General features: G+C 38.9%; 1 protein-coding gene across 6 annotated transcripts in view; it reads right to left on the reverse strand.

Annotated features, from left to right (window-relative positions):
* The window catches only part of LOC310883350 (septin-2), a 39,988-nt gene extending 22,682 nt beyond the window's left edge, over positions 1–17,306 (reverse strand). For 2 of the 6 annotated variants that reach the window (XM_083803510.1, XM_083803506.1), the window contains exons 1-7: positions 15,863–16,264; positions 9,264–9,315; positions 7,998–8,097; positions 6,385–6,471; positions 5,652–5,775; positions 934–1,068; positions 361–478 (exon numbers count right to left, since the gene is read on the reverse strand). In XM_083803510.1, coding sequence (XP_083659636.1) covers positions 361–478; positions 934–1,068; positions 5,652–5,775; positions 6,385–6,471; positions 7,998–8,097; positions 9,264–9,290 — 591 coding nt within the window. In that variant the 5' untranslated portion in view covers positions 9,291–9,315; positions 15,863–16,264. Of the gene's footprint in view, positions 1–360; positions 479–933; positions 1,069–5,651; positions 5,776–6,384; positions 6,472–7,997; positions 8,098–9,263; positions 9,316–15,862; positions 16,295–16,975; positions 17,228–17,264 lie in introns of those variants that run through there. The other 4 variants (XM_083803508.1, XM_083803509.1, XM_083803507.1 and 1 more) reach the window with 4 other exon arrangements.
* Between the last annotated feature and the right edge of the window lie 715 nt (positions 17,307–18,021).

Genomic DNA, 18,021 nt, shown 5'->3' on the forward strand with positions numbered 1-18,021 from the left:
CACTCCCATCACTAATGGGCATGCAGTCCACTGGACTAAATTAGGACTAGTCTGAAACAACATCTGCACTACATGTATTTCAGAATGATTCAAGTCCTCACTACAAATGGTTTCATTCAAAAAGCCTTCCCTACTGGGGTACTCTGCTTGCTAGGATAGACAAAGCCAAGAACATACAGATTCTTATCATGTGTAACTGGTAAAGTGCATCCAACTTCAGAGAAGATTTCCCACCCCAGGCTTTTTGAAGATTAGTTCCTTGGCCAGTATCATTCACCTCTCTTTGGTCTGAATTTGCTTTATACTTGGCTTTAACATTGTATGGGTCACATTGTTTTCACGATGAAGTGTTAGACCTACTCTTCTCTTCAGCCTCTCTCTCTCCTTCAGTGTCAGTGTGTCGGCCTTGGCAATCACAGGGACAATGTTGACTTTTCCATGAAGAGCCTTCATGAATTCTACATCTAATGGTTTCAGCCTGCCAACAAGTGGAAAAAAAATAATAAAATAAAATAAACTGCAGTGGAATTTGTTTGCTTTGGATTTATAAAAATCAAGTAATATATTAGAAACGATTTATTTCAAAGTATCTACATAAATAGTATGCCCAGAATAAATTAAACCAGAGCACTTGGTTATTAGGTTGGTTGAATTGCAATTAATATTATCACTATAAGATAAATTCAGTAAGCTCTTACTGTACTGTAAGCTCTTACATTTCTGGGCGATAAACAATGTAATACTGTCTGCTTCAAAACAATATTAAATGCCAAAAAGGGGACAAAGCAGAGGAGAGTGTTAATCCCCCAAGACCATTTTAATTGCACTGGCTAACTGACTGTGGGAAGTAACTCAGTTAACATAAAAGTTTTCATTTCAAGTAATGAAGACTTATGAACATTAACACCCTAAAATACAAGAGGTTTTTCTTACCCATGTCCAAAGGGAGAGATGAAGTAAAAACAGCAGTGGACCCTGTTGTCTACAATGTGTCGTCTGTTTAGACCACTCTCATCATGAAGGTATCTTTCAAACTGGTTGTCAATGTACTGGATAATTGTTTTGAAGCTGTGGTATGGAAGGGGAAAAAAAAGAATCATCTTAAATCAGGTTTAAAACAACAAGAAATGAATTATGCAAAGATAAGAACAGATAGGAGAGCATGATTATGCTTTTAAGACCTTTGCTGTTGCAAAAATTCAACTTTGTACTATTATATCTACTACCGAAGAAAAGCATTTTGATATACAAAAAGGTATTTTCATATCAGCCACCGAGTGTCTATTTATGCCTAAAACTACTTTCAGGTGTTACTCAGTCCACCTGGACAAAAAATTCAAGTGCAAGCTCAGAAAAAAAGCACTCAGTGGTGAGACAGCAGACAGTAATAAAGAACTGTCTACTTTTTTCTGGGGATAGGTGGTGAGTATTTGTTTTTAAACCAGCTGAAAAATGACATATCCCGGATATCCTCTTGCTTTACAACCCTGACCTAGAGCTAGGTTTCTATAGTTACTTATGAAAATTCTAACATTCTAATCTATTTGAGTTAAACACAAATACATTTGAAAGTCATGCACCAAAGTATCACATGATCTAGGCTATTTTTATTACCTAACAGAACCCTTTTCTGTTGGCAAAGAAACGTAATTCCTACTTAGTTCAAAGCAAATTAAAATACGCTCTGCAAAGAAGTAAAGGAACGCAAAATTTGATCATATAGATTAATCAGATACAAAGAACAGTGACTAGAGACAGAAAATAAAATATGATGCAGTACTAAGAGGCTTGTTTTAAGATATTCCAGAGCATGTAGACACCTGCAAACAACATTAATACAAAAGGACACTTTATATTAAGTACTGCAGGGGAAGGAAAATGAACACACTGATGCAGATAAGATTAGGCAGATAACTGTGTGTCATGAGCATATCTTAAACTACTTGGTGGGGGGGGGAAAGTGAGCAGAAAGCTTACGTTGAAAAATATTAGTGTTGTTGGGAAATTGTAAATTTGAGTCGAGAAATTTAAGAAGTAAACAAACAAGAGAGCATAAAAAGAATTATTAATCAGGAAAACAAACACAAAATGTTGGCAATTACTGTGACAGGCAGAGAATTCCGACCCCGGGGTGTGTGGCATTACTGAATATAATGAAATAAACTACGAGCCATGATGGAAGAGATCCTGAAGGGAATTCGATTTTCCAAATCTGAGTAAGCTTTTGGATCTGGGAGGAATATATATATTTATTCTACTATGGATTTATACCCACACACATTTGTATCTTTGCAAAATTTGCACCGTTTTAATTCATGCTACAGAAGAAGACAACACAGCAAAATGTGGAGCTGTTTTTTGACCTTTGTGCTACTCAAGCCTTTAAGAACTAGCATCTTAATATTTGTGTGTGTTGGAAAAGGACAACATGTTTTATGTTCCTGTTGATCTTTAGATACAATCCTTTTAGCTGGTGAAAGGTAACAAGACTGAAGACATACAAATATTAGGACAGAAACCAAGCACAAACAATGGGAAAGCAACTATCACACATTTCTCTGGCAACGTAATCAGTTTACGTGCAGTTTTCTAGTTCTAACAGCTATAATTTTCCCTATAAATATGGTGTCAGTGTCCTGTACCTCCTGACTTCCGGGAAACACCTGGCTTATACCACTGTGCTATCATTACTTCAGAGATAGCACATCCTGTATTATAACAGCAAACAACGTAACCATTGCATTTAAGAAGCCCATTGGGGGAAAATGAACAATATTACCAAGCTGCCAAAACCCACAAAATACAACTTAACATAAGCCAGTAAAAAAGACAAAAGATAAATAAATAGTTAGCAGCAGCCAGAAAGCAGCATCAAAAATGACCTGGGATGCTGCAACAAAGACAAAACAAGGCATATCATCACCACTATCTAATAAGTTGATCTGCAGATTTATTTTTTTTTTGTCAGCCACCATTTTGATGGCAGATTTAATCCCAAATCTGTGCATGAAGCTTCTCCCTCCCCACCTTAAATCATTTCTCTCCAGTCTGATGAAAGACATTACTTCAAGAACATATTTCTCTTATGATCCCAAAGTACATGGAATACCCATTCTGTGCTTCAATCCTCCCACCATTAAGAATTTTGCTATTCTCCAGACTTTTTTTAAGCCTATTTTATGGATTTGATACAACACATTCAGTGGTAACTCATTCCCCATTCCAGTACTGCTATGGTTCCAATCCAGGCCACCCATCCAATAATCTCCCAACCACTACCAGCACTTCTTCTGTGATAAAGAGCACATAAAAACTGACCTCCAGCTCCCACCCTTGAAAGTCAAACCCTGATAGGAAACTTACTCAGAAGAAAAATATTTTGAAGCTGTATTAGTTTATTGCTGCCTCCTAGAGGTATTGTGCCAGTTTGATTTGCCAGTTCAAAAAATAACCTCAGGAAAATTCATCACCCTAACAAATGGGTAGTCTGCATAAATTGCAGCTTTCAAAAAAAAGTTTTATGAAATTTGAACTGGGATCAGCACCATCTACTGGTTAACAACCGCAGCAAATGTTCCTAAACAAAAACACAAGTTTAACAACACAAGCCTGCTGCTTCCTCTGAAAGAAGGTACTTGCATACGGTTAGTCTTGATTATAGTTTGAACAAGGAGTCTATCATCCATCCAAGTTCCTCTGACATGCTGTAAAGAACAGAGTTTGTCAAAATGACATGCACCACAGCCCAGTTAAAGTCTCTATACGTTACACAAGAATATGGGACTAGAGAGAGAAATCCAACATTAACTGCATATTTCTATTTTGCATTCCGTAAGTAATGCTTGTTCCTGTAATGTATTTTGATGATTAAGAATTGTTACAGAAAATAAGTATAAAACACCAAGTTATTCTACTGGGTCTGAATCATCACGGAATGACTTCTACTTAGCAAGCCTCCAAAAAGAAAAACTCTGAACACGCACGTCTCTAAGAAACATCTTACCAGAATAAACAAAGGGCATTAGAACACAATCAACAGGAAGAGCTCTATGTAACACAATGCATGGGCTGCTGAGCTCTTAGCTCCAGCGGAAGGAAGCTCTAGTCGACAGTGCACAAAAGAAGCAAGACCATACTACAGTCCCGAAAGATGTCTTACTGTTACTCTAAAAGTTTCATTATTTTTAACTTAATAACATTGGAAAAGTGGAAGAAAAATAAAGAACCCGCTACAGCTTCACTCTCAAACTGTGATTTAATATATTTCACACTAATGCAAATACCATTAAATAAATTTATTTCCTTAATTTTTGCTGTGTTTCTACTGTATGCCATAGAAAGAAATGAAAAATCATGTCTGATAAACATGTTATTCACTCTGCTCTGGCTACTGCGGTATCCTGTCAAAAAAAAGCTAAAAAAACACAAACATCTACAATGCTAATAAAATGTTTCATAATCATCTACATGCCTCCTTTCCAGTCCTTAACTTAAATTGAAAAACTCTTATTATACCACTGTTAACTTAACACTCCCTTTCTATACATAGTAACACCATTTGGCTTAGTATTCCAACCACCAAAATAAATGTCAACAAAAATAAAAGGCTATGCAAAATAATTATTGTTAGAACTTCCTCAAAGACAAACACATGGCAATTCAAATCTTAGCTTCTAGTTGCACTGGAATAATTCAGGCTTCCCAGTAAGTGTATTAATACATTTCATTTTATTTGAAAAAAATTTACAACAAAACCAGTCTTCTCTTAAAAAGTGTATGGTGATTTGGAACTTAGAGTTGTGAACAAACTTATTAATTCTAACGTATGTTACAAACTGCCTGGTTCCTTCATTGCTTTTTTGCCATTTTCTCTCTTCATGATCATTATACTAAAGCAATTGTGTACGTTGTCCAATGCATCTGCACACACTTAGTTCAGCCGTTAAAGACAATCAGTAATATTTAGGCCAGAGAGAGATAAGTAGTAACTGCATCATAAATAAAATTCAGTTCTACCTAAATTGCTAGAAGTACAACACAAAGAAGAGGGAAAAGTACTTATCTTCCTTACAGAGGAAGTAAAAGACAAAGAAAAAGTTTCTCTCCAGCAGAATTCTGTCCAACCAGAGAGGCTACGGAGACAAAGAGTTAACTGCAGCTGTCACAGAGAACCTTACTGTAGGAAAACCATCAATTTTAAAGGGAAAATCCTATATAGCCTAGGGAACATTAAGAAAACCTTTTTTTAAAAAAGTGGGTAGAAAATTAAAACAGGAAGTTTTATTAAGTAATACAGTTTTCCTAGATCTGTATTTGATGCAACAACAACAAAAAAGTTAGAGAAACTTGGTTTTAAAGCTCTCTCAAATTAAATGATTTTGCCAGTTATAATATGAAGTTGAACATCCAGAGTGTCTAGGAGTGCTTAGAAAATTGTGCTTAAATGCAAGAAATCTATAGAGATACTCAGACATGAATTCAAGGTAATACTGCATTAACGTTAAGAATGATGAACCTGTTGCTTCCTTTCAGTACATCACAGTTCTCCAAGACCACCACCTTGAATCACTTAAGTACAGATGGACAGACAAAGTTGAGAAGTGTTTGTGTAAGGTACAAACTACCGAGCAAAGCAGTATTTACACACATACCAGTCCTGGCTGTTAATGGCATCTCCATATCCTGGTGTGTCTACTACTGTTAAACGCAGTTTCACCCCTCGCTCCTCTATCTCTACTGTAGAAGCTTCGATTTGAACTGTTCTCTCTATTTTCTCTAAAATAAAGGAACATTTTAATTGTTATTATGTCTATCAATGCTGCAGAAAGCCCTGCAGGAGAGAATAATAGAGAAGGAAATGCAATTCCTGTATTGTAACCTACGCAACATAGAATATCTTAAAGAAAAAGGTTAATCAAAATTTAACACCATTTCTTTGTTAAAAAAAAAGAGAACGCAAAAATAGATTTATTCATGATAAAATGCAAAATTAAATACTCAGAGAAGCACGCTAGCTTCTTTGTCAAAAGGCATTTACACCTCTAATTGGGATTTTTAGACATTACAGGTGAAAAACATTAGAGGAAATAGGGATTAGAGTAAAACCATGTTTAGGTACATTGACACCTACAAGTGTTCTTATTAAGAAGCAACAACAAAACAAATTGATGAAGAAACAGTAAAAAATGAGTCTTTGAAAGGAAATTAAAACGAGAAAGTGACATCTCAAAAGGCTGCAATTGGGAGAATTAAAACACATTAAGATAGTGTGAAGAAAGGGTCTCGTGGGTGAAGACCATCAGAATGAAGCAGTGCTAGCTGGAAGAACATGAAATTTCATAGGGTTAGACGTATGTGCTGGAGGAACTGCAAAACCACATTTACCTGCTGCTCCAGGAATATAACGTTCTGGATAAAGATCAGTCAGGAACAGACTATTAATTAAAGTGGATTTTCCCAAGCCAGACTCACCTGTAAATACAATAATTCAAGTTATTAAGCATATACACCTTTTACTCCAGGCTTTTTAAAGTACCTCCTCTTTCCCAAACCCATATTAGAGAGGAAAAATAATTTGTTCATCAGGATCCACCCTAGCTTTGAGATAAAAACATCAAAGGTTCGGCTAAGCAGTTTTTAAAACACAGGAAAAACAAGCTTTTAGTGTGTTTATAAATATTACATGAAAATGCTAAGCTTACTGTAACAGATTTCATAATAAAATCTGAAAAGTCATACAGCACTTTAACCACATAGATCTAGAGATAGCTGGCTTACTTCATGGAAATAAAGGTTGTTTTTTGTTTGTTTGTTTGTTTAAGCTTAAGAAATCAGGACCTGTAGCTTTTCTGTTGGAAGTTTCTGTGATATTTAAGGTTTTCCTAACCTAGAAATTGAAGATGAAACATTGTTAGGAAGGCAAATAAATAAAGCAATACCAAATTTACAGTAGAGCTTTGCACCCTCGAGGTTAGGCTAAATACATCCTATGAAATATGAAACAAAAAAAAATTATAAGAAAATCACTCAAAATTCTCTTGAGAAGTTCCATCATTCTATAATTTCAGGTCATGTAATTTTTGCCCTATATCAAAGTAGTAAAGTTAAACCTGTAAATGTAATCACTAAATCTGAATTTCAAAAAGTTACTTTATCTTTCCTAACACAAGGAATCAGAGCAATCAGCGTTTAGAACAATTGGCCATGTTATTTTAGATTCTACTAACCCAACCTGAGAGACGGAGAAATTGTCTGTAACTAACATCAGACTACATTAAATAAAAAAATTCCACTCATCTCAAATTACCTATTTATCTTACAGACATTGCTAAATGCTCTGTCACCAAGTAATCCCAAACAGTACAACAGAGCATGTAGAATAAGAAGGAAGCATTATGCATCTCTTCTCATCTTCATTTTTCAATAACATGCAATTCCAAGGTAACTACTACTACAAAATGAAAGGTAGTATATTGTACTCCCTTTGCATTCGTATAACACTAAACAGATTTTATGCAAGTACAGCACTTAAATCGGCTTTGTGTCTAAAGGTCCTTCCATCAAAGACTCCTCCTACAGGTGCTCACTCATGGAACAGACAAATTAAATGTTTATTTATGATATCAGAATGAGTCAGTATAGAACAGTAGAAAACACAAGAACAGCATCACTATGTCAACAGAAAGGCATTCATGATGTGCATTCATGACTTCAGTGTGGAAATGGAAGTCAAATAAAGACTAAGCAACTATCCCTAACATCTGATGATGAGTCAAGAATACAAGAATGTCCTGTTGGCTCAAAGTCATCTTCTTTAATCACTACAAATACTCCCTTTAACATTACCAAACAGAGATTTAACTAGATAGAGTACAGAGGTTTGAAGCTTTTTAATTCTGTATGCCAGCAAATTGCTACCTAGGAACACATACTTGTCTATGTGTTGTTTTTTTTTCTCCTTGTTTAACAGTCAAAAAATATATAAACACGTGACTTACCAACCACCATCAGTGTGAACTCAAAGCCCTTCTTCACAGATTTCCTGTGGACCTGGTTGGGCAGATTAGCAAATCCCACATAGCCTGCTCCGTCAGAAAACTGACAAGACAAAGAGAAGTTGAATACAAATCAGACCCTCTTCCCCTCAAAAAAGTTGAAACAGAGTTCATGCGATCCTATACCATAAATTGCACAGGAGCAAAGCACACAGAGCACATGGAGCACATAGCAAAACAGAAAACAAAACATTTTTTTGCTGTTGTAGCAAGGCAGACCATAAAACAGGTCCATTTACCAAGCAGTCTGACGGTGTTAGAAATCTGATAAAGAACCTTGGGCTACCCATAAGCAGAAGTCTCCCGTTGGGTAAATATATATATATATATAGGCAAAATATAAATACACACACAAATTTGCAAGAGCATACTTCCATAATCTAAAGCTGTAAATAAACAAAGGAACAAAAAAACTACGACACAAACATTTTAAGCCAGAGGGCAAAAAATGTCTGTTCAAATTTGTTATCTGCTGCTACTATCACCTATAATAAATAATGCGTACACTCGTGTAGAAAAACAAGAACACTGTAGTAACACAGAGATAACCAAGATACAATCACACATCCACCTTCTGCTTTTTAACCTGTTCACCTATCTTCATAACGCTTAACTTCTAACACAAAAGCAGGAAAAAGAAATGTGCCTGAAAAAACTTATCAAATAAGAGATCTGAGCCATAAAAATGGCAGTCTGTTTCACCATCTGTTATAAATTGACTGAATATTTAATATGAGCCTAAAAAAGAACTGCAGCCACTTGATTTAAGGACATACGAGCTAGCTGTAACCAAATGTTTCTTCATAAATGAGCTTAGGAAGAAAACAATTCTTACGCAATGCCATACGTCCAATGGGGGTGGAGGGGAAGTCACTTAAAAGCCAATTAGTTTTTTCTAGCAATCCTTTTAAAACCCACTCAGATGAGCAAAAATACTAGAAATAAAGGATTGTTAAATGAAATTTCTTGAGGTAAAGGCATCATTTTAAATATGCAAGCAAGCACTGAATGCATGGCAAATATCCAAAAGCATATTACTAGAATCACATATAAGCATGGTTTTCATTAAGTAGTTATTTTTACAAAATGGATCTGAAGCATTAAGGTATCATCTATTTACTGTTTTAACACTTCAGTAAAATCACAAGTATTTTCAGAAGTTGAATAGGTTCAAAACACAGAATTTTGGCTATGCAGTCATCTCTTTACCTTTACTTTTTCACCTGACTGAGACATGTTTCGTCACTCCAAGTTTCAGACACTGGAAAATAAAATTCAGAGTACAGGTTAGGTGACCTGAAGATTACTTTTATTTTAATTTTAAACTGATTAATTGCATATAATCACAGCATTTTGTTTCAGTAGAATGAATTGTTACGCTGAGAGAGATATGCTGCAGAGTAAGTAAGCCATAATCAAAATGGCTGCTTCTGTGAAGCTACTCAGACAAAAGAAACTACGCAGGATTATCAAAAACAGAACACTTCATTTAAATACTTGTTTTTTTAAGAGCAAAAAGTCTCCTCAAAAACTCAAAATATTAAAATTCAGTATCCTTAAGGATCTTTCATCCATTCTGTCTTTAAAGGAAAACCATCTACTAAAAGCTAATGCTGAATATGCATTCATCCTACGGATGTTTGGTTTGTTTGTAAGTTTACTGTGGTGAAGCTAATAAAACTTAATTCAAATATTCTGCTCCCAACCCTCTATGCAGAATAGCACAAGAACGTTCTTTTTCCTTTCATTTTCACCCTTTCTACAAATGAATTATATTTTTCCTTAAAGTTGCTTTGGTTTACAAATAGCTTAACGGAACTGTTGTCCAAAAAGTAACATTTGAAAACTGCAATCACGTATAAAAATGCTCCAGAGAACAGGACACCTATTGGCTTTCCAGGTGAAGGTTATAACATTACTTTCAGTCACTTCAAATTTATTTCTCTAAACTTTAACCAAACACTGGAGAACCCTGGCATTTGGCTAATCCACACTGGACATGCAAATTCACCCTGACTTGAAGGGCCACCAAAGGTATTTGTACTTTAGTTTCAGACATCAAGAAAGGCTGGGTTTTGGCAAGCCTTTATCTTTTTTACTCGAGGCCGAGGCGGTTAGTTGTGCTATAGATTAGTTATCACGGCAATAGTGAGGCCCTTTGATTTAGAGTAGCCAGAGAACACTGACAGGAAATGAAGAAGTGGAAGGAGCACTTCACAGCTTGGTTTGTTGACAACACAGCTCTTGGCCTGGAAAGCAGGGAAGTGACCTATGCAGGCACCTGTGTGTTCAGACATAAATGCTTTCCTGTTGGGCAGCAGCAGTCGTTCTAGCAGGATATGGTACGGGTTCTGACAACAGCCGCTTGACAGTCAAACCCTCGTACAGAAATACCAGGCTTTGGACTAAAGGAAGAGTCAAAGTTAGCAAAATTGCTACCTGGAGTTTTAAAGAAAGCATGTCTTCAGCTCACACACGTTTAATTCGCCCTGAAGCAGGCATTTCAAATCTTGCCAGTTGTGTAGACACCTGCCACCATGTAAGCAAGGAATTTTTTTTTTCCCTCCTCCAACTACTTTCTCCATATTCCCAGTTCATTTGCTTGCTCAGGAAAGCCTAAGACATCCACCACTAGGAAAACAGGAGGTCTTGATCATAATCACCTTCTGACCGCCTCTAATCAGGCGTTCCTCAAAACAGCCTCAAACACCCCTTAAGAATAGCTTTGAAAAAACAGTTTATTTTTCTTTAACCATGACGTAAAGGCTCATGCAGGCCTGCGGCCAACCTGTGATGCAGATCCCTAAATGCAGTCACAGCTTCATTGACAGATACAACTCATTGCTTTGTCCAAGTTTTGTTTCCACATTTGGAATCCACTGTTGCCGCCTCTGTCCAAAAAATCAGTAACATAATTCAAAAGGCTCAGAGAAGTTCCCAAGTTGTCACCGAGTGTTGACATGGGCAGACCTGGCTGGTTTGCTCACAGCAATGGAAGCAAAGGAGCCACCCAGGGCAGCTGCCGATGGTAAAAGGAAGGAGGGGAGCAACTCAGATTTAGATATGTATGGCAAATTCTCTGACAACTTCAGTTTTAAACTGACAGTATAGTCACATCCATTGCAGCATTAACTCAAGATACATGATTAGAAAGAGTCAAAATTGACAACTGCATTTGAAACACCTGGCTTCAAAATTCATCTGTCATCTCCCAAAATGCTAGATGTACAAGAAATCATTCCACAAGCAACTTACGAAGCCTGTTTCCTGTGGGCTTTGTGCCTTGTGGTTGAACCACCCCCTATCTAGTACTACATGAGCTCTGAACAAAGCAGCTCCTTCCAATGCCAGCTTTGGCACTTGTAGCTGCTGCTTGCCCCTGGGTACAGGGGCCTCAGTCTCCTCCCTTCCACCCCTCGCCAGCTGCCTGTTTTCCTTCATTCTTAGAAGACTTAAATATGTTTTCTTAACCTTTGAAAAAAAAAAAAAAGCCATCTGAGGCTCCCTCGTATCACTAACAAACTGCACCACTGTTACAAACGTGGCCTAATTATGTAGTAAGGGAAAGACCAATGAGTTGATGGACTCAGTCTGCCTTTTTGAAAGCAATTATCAACATCATAAAGTAGCCTTCCTGCAACCGGCACTTTTGGAAGTAGTCAAAACAGAGAAGTCAGGTAATAAATATACTTGAAAATTGAACCCACATGAACCTTTGCTTTCCCAAATGATCAATTTTCCCACAAACTACCAACCATAGGCCTAACATAACAGCCTAAGCTATGAAATGAGCTATTACCCTTACTTGCATAAATATTATTAATGGAATAAATAGTTATAACCTAAACTCAGTCACCTACAAGAATGATTTAATCTTAAAACTGCCCCAGGCACCTGTATTACCGAGGCACTGCCCTTTCCCAGATCCCACCAGACAAGCTACATTCACCTCGCATCACTCTGGCCAACAGTTGCAAATAGAATTCCTATTCTTCATTGTATCTATGTAATCTTTCACAAAGTACTCTGTAATCATTTGAAGTACAAAATGAAGAGGCATTTACAATCATCTTTCATCAACTCCTAATTTTAAGATACTGCAGTTTGATGAACATACAGGACTTTTGGAAATTAAATTTACAGGTGTTTTTTAAATACCTATAAAATAACTTGAATAAAAAAAAAAATCTGTAAAACTAGGAATTAACAAGTTCCCTTCAAAGGTTTTCACATCCTCTTTTATATGGTTCTATTATTAAAGATAGCTTAAAGTAAAGATGATGTACTTATTAGTTTAAGACAATTGGAGCAATTTTCAGTTTAGGTCCTATCCTACAAATGCAACGTGACACCTGCGTGCTGCTGGTTTTACCAACAAAGGATTTGGAATGAATTCGTGTCATGTTATGAACCTCCAGAGTCTTCTGGGAGATCGTAATCTGTTGCACAGGACACTTTTCCTGACTAGTAAATTAGGTTAGAAGGTCTATTTCCTTGTGATTAATGCTTGCACTGAACATCAATCAACAAAACTAAAAGTGAAATGCTGTCTCTGTAATCAGAGAATTAGCTTCAAAAAAGTCTTTTTTCATATCTTCTTATTCTTTCTACCTTTCTAGGCATATTTTTTTCTATCCAAAGGGCTAGGATAGTTCAAGCTGAACAAAAATTCAACTGTCATAAGTACCTATCATTCTTGGAAAAATAAAAAAATAAAAAAAGCTATTCCACAATGCTTAAACGAGGCACTGAGGTTCAAACGACTCCTCAATCCTTCAGCCTCAACATATTTTCTAATTCATAATACTGCCCTCATGAGGTTTTCTAGAAAATTATTCAATCAAGCAACTTCCCTGGAAAACCATGAGCTGTCTTTCTGAAGCCTTATTGTATCATTACAAATCCAAACCTTAGAATCAGCCATTAAACACTGTATGTTACATCTTCTTGCAGCTTGAAATACCTGCAGCACTTACAGCGTCACTTACACGTTCTAACTTCTAATGGATCAGACTGCACAATGCATCAATGACTGCTGAAATCTGTCTGCACACAACTCAGTCAAGCATTAAAATAACATGTGAAGTTGAGTGTCTGACAACGATCCAGATAGTTGCACATCTGATAAATTGTGATGGTTGATATTCCATCAATTCTCCATAACTAAAAAATAATGATTAAGGGAAAACAAGTCACCGCTGTTCTCCTTTCTTTAGATTTTCAAAGGACTATCCCAACTGTTACAAGAAGAACAAAGCAACGTATACAAAGTATTTCAAAAAGAAATGCAAAGATAAGATAAATTTTATTAACAAATTCATCAGCAGTGAAACTTTATTTGTAAGTACTCGTAGGTCCCATTTTGCTCTAGCAGAAAAAAAAAAAAAAGGACAGCCAAGCTGGAGTATAAGAATGTTTAACAAATTCAATTTTTAAACTACATTTTAACATTTAACATTTTAAACAACAGATATCACAGTGACATTTCAGTTTGGAGATCAATGAGTTCTTATCCTAAATGCTGTGCTGGTCAACAGTAAGGGCAAGCAGCGGACCACCAAGTCCAGCTGCAGTTGCCTCCCTACAAGTACAGAGGCCCAGGTCATGCCTTCCTACCGTCTTCTGCTAGGAAAATACATTCCAGCGAGAGAGAAAGAAAGGGGAAGGAAAATGGGTCATTTCCTTTGTTCCTGTCAGGATGCAAGAAGTAAACTCTTAGGAACAGGCAGTCTGGGAGTTTCTTAACAGTAGGGAGCACAAAGAAAATGCTATGAAAACCATACAAGGAGTGCTTCCATATAAGGACATTTAACAACATTTGAAAGTAATCGCTCTGCAGTGACCTTAACCATCTCCACAATCAGAACAGCCTTTCTGATTCATCTAATGAGTCAACTTGCTTTTCATCTGAGATTATATAACTTTGATTCCCTTTTAAAAGAAAGTGTAAAATAACCTAATACTGAACCACAGAAAGCAGTAACAACTTCAGTAGGTTTCTGAGTGCTGAAAAGAGCTTCAACAACGCCAGCTTTCTGAAGCCACATTTTCAGACTTAAAGCAGACAGAGGAATAACAAGAATATCTCAATAAAATATCACAGGCTGGTTTCTCTCTTATCACAAAAGCCCACAAAAGAAATGGCACAGCCGAGTACTGAGACACATTTAAAATAAATAAAGGATCTCAAACTTCTCCAAGTGTCTTACGTAGAAAGAAAAGTTACGCAAAAGTTAAAAATTTTCTCACTGCATTCTAAACTGGAAACAGGGGTATTCAAATACAAAGCAGTTAACTTTTTTGTCGCTTATGTTACCAATCTTGCATGAATCACCCAATTCTATCAAACAACTGTGGGTGCAGCAGTTCCACCATACTTTGTTTGCAGCACATCCTCACCTCTGTGACTGAAAACCCCCTCTCAGAAGCTGGAATGAGAAGTGCTCACTCCCTCTCTGCCAACAACCCCGGACAATGCCTTTTTCCTCCTTCGAAACAGTTACTACCCAGGGAATCAATCCTCTTTTACACAGAGGCAATTTAATTACATTCTGCTCTGCCCTTACTCAGGAAAATGACTGTATCACTTCACCAACCACAGAGTCCAGAATGTAACAGCATATGGATAAACAACCAAAAACCCAACTATAGCACTTGCAGGTAGACCAACTCAAGTGTATGTCACTGCTTTGTCTGTCAATCCAGATTCAGTGTTCAGAAGTTCTACAGACTTTTATTTTTGATAATGTTTGAATCAATGACACACAATACTGTTACCTTTGTTATTAGGAATGCAGCACTGTTCAGCAAAACTAGTAACATTTCTATGTCTTTAGAAGTCCGCTTGATGTTAAAACAACCAGTGTAGCATCTTTCACATTGAAAATGCAGTCTGGTACACTGCTGTGACTTCACAGCATGCATACCCCCAGCAAACTGAGGCAAGGATTAAGCAAATAGGAGGAAAGAACATTGCAATAGCTCTGGTCTTAAAAAAAGCAACACATGAATCTAGAGCTGCAAATATTTTATTTAGGGGTCCACTTCAATGTTAACATATTACCCTTGACAATTCACTTTCTTATTGTTATTTCAATTAATTCGGTCCCTTAAGAAGCACCACGGAGACAGTGATACTGCTCACATTAATGATTGGTTTTAGCAATTGTGTGCTTTCTACACAAGCATCTTTTGACAGTGCTTCCCCAGCATTAGTGTATCAGAGGAAAATACCGTAACACAGTCCTGTAAGCCAGAAGGCTTTCTGTGTGAACAAGCTAAATGTATTAGCCACGATCACTCAGCAGGACACAGGCAGCTCTGCCTCACACCCACAAAGCTTAACTATAATTGTGCACAGATATTCATTCCGACACTTTTGCTTTTAATACCAAAAAAAAAAAAAAAAAAGGAACTCTTCCTTTTTGGCAATGCACAAGAAACAGCGATAAGCCAGCACTGCAGGTCACTTCCCAGCGAGGCCCCCAGCACCCCGCCGTCCCTCTCCTCACGCCAGCACTAACCCAGACCGATAGAACACGAAGCACCGTGCCCAGCTGCCGGGGCAGGCTCAGGGGGCCCCGCGCAGCCTGCGCTGTGCCTCAGCACGGCGCTGAGGGGCCGGGCCCGGCCCCCCCGAGGCAGGCCGGCTCTGCCCGGACCGTGCGCGGCGGGGCCCCGGGGCCGGCCTAGGGCCTCCCCCCCGCCCTATCGGCGGCTGCAGGCCGGGCCCGTCCGCTCCGTCGTCCGCCGCGGGGCCGCGGGAGCAGGCACCGGAGCGGAGGCGCCCCCCGGCCCCCGCCGCTCACCTCCGCCGGTGCCGGGCTGCCAGGCCGCGATCAGCCACCTCCACCCGCGCGGTCCTCCAGCATCCCACAGGCCCCCGCGGCAGAGCGCCTGCCTACCTCCCGCGCCGCTCTATGGTCCGCGCCCCTCCCGGGGTGGCAGCGAGGCGCGGCCGCGGGACGAGCGAGAGGCGGGCTAGAGCGCCTCCCTGCCTGACGGGCCGCGCTCCTCCGGGGGGCTGTGCGGGGCCTCAGCGGGCTCCCCGGGCCGGTAGCGGCTGTCCCGTGCTCGGGCTGCCCTCCCGCCCTCAATTAATTATTGTTTAATAGTTAAAAGTAAAATTAAAAATATCAGCATGGAGCCTAGTAGACCCCCATTTCCCAGAGCTCTCCCAGGCAACCCCCGGTCCTTCTCCCCCAGCACTCGGGGCTGCGCCGCCCTGCCCGTTCCCGTAGCGCACAGCAGCGCCGTTGGGCTGCGGCACCCGAGGGTCTTCTGGGGACTCTGCTCTGAGACACTGATGAGCGGTAGTGGGTGCTGCCTCTGCCCTCGCTCTGATCCATGAGAGGCCCGCTCCAACAGGAGCAGCTCCTAACCCCGCTGGCTTCCCAGAGGAACACACAAACGCTCATCTCAGAGCCACACTGCCAGCGTTACTCCTCTCAGAGGTCGCTACACTCCAGTCGCAGGAGATGATAGCCCGTGTAAGAGCAGTAAGAACTGAAATCGTACAAGTCTGTCTCGCGACACTAACTTCACATCCTGCAAACATAACGTTTTGGCTTCTGTCTTCAAAACTGCCTCACTCTGGAGCTATACATGAGTCAAAGAGTGAAACACAGAGCCCATTTTGCTTAAAATATCCCCTTGTCAAATTGTTTGGCTCCTAGTTCCTCCACAAATACCTTTGGGCTTTCAGATTGCCTCCGTCTGCAGCAGGTTTTAGTGGTAGTCCTTACGGTGGGAAAGCTTTTGGTATGATAGGTATGATAGCCAGTGGGAAATCGAGCTTAAACTTTGCGGTATTTGATTGTAATTAACCATGTAATGAAAGCTTGCTTGGTTTGCAAATGTGCTTCCACAAGTGAAGCAATTTCTTCCCAAAACATTATAAGAAATATGTTAGTTTTACCTACCCTGTTGTTATTTTCTCTTCGATCACTGCATTTCCTTCTGTTTAAGTGAGAGCCATTTTGCCTTGGTTGTTATCATCACGGAGAGGGTAAGTAGGATTACTGCAGGCAACTTCTCTGAGGTATCAAGGTCTCCAGCACATATAAACCTGGAGTGCAAATGATACCTGCAGTCAGATTACAGAACCAGATCATTTTCAAACAGTGAAACAGGGTTACATAGCTCAAGCATTCAATACAACACTGGCAAAATTAAAACATCAGCAGAAGTTTGGGAAAGGCTCATTCCCACCTAGTAGCTGCAGGGACGGGATTGAGAAAATATTTTGCAATCCATCCAAACATGTTGCAGAGGGCAGAGTTTGTATGTGTGGTCTACCAGCAAATCTTTTGCCTTGCAGTTTTGAATACCAAGAAGCACAGTTCTGTTTTGTTTGCATTTCCATCCATTAAGCAAACAGGGTTGCAGTTCACAACAGGAAAATGTGGAAGTGAAACAAATGCTACAGAAGGCAGACTGGCATTATTTGCTAATTCACATTGTGCTCGTATCATCAATTAAGCATTGATGTGATCTGTGTAAGAACAAGATAAAAGCCAGTGAAAGCGCAACCAGGTTCCGTTTCCTAGGACAACGTGTAATGTTATTACACAAAGTACTGTTGCGCACTGCCTTCTTGGAGAAGTTAAAGGATGGCATTTCAGCCTTCTTTAGAAAACAAAGTCTTCTGTTAGATTATTTCATGGATATCACTATAGGTGTTTTGTACTATCACCAATGGAACAACGGTGGCAATTTTTGTTCTTTCACTAAATGTGAACACTGTGATGCATGAAGTATTTCACACACATAAATAGGCACTACAAATAAATATTTAGCACCTGAATAAACTAGAAGAGATTAGCGCGGACAATGCCAGATTACAGACTGGCACAAACACAAAGTCTAGCGGAAATTAGTGCTTTCCCATGATTGTCACTCCTTTCATTTTGCAGGATTTACTGCTAGGGGTGAAAAATTCTCAAGCCATTTAAAATGCCTCAATACC

This window comes from Anser anser (genome assembly GCF_964211835.1).
Source record: "Anser anser genome assembly, chromosome: 18".
In the NCBI taxonomy this organism is placed as follows: Eukaryota; Metazoa; Chordata; class Aves; order Anseriformes; family Anatidae; genus Anser; species Anser anser.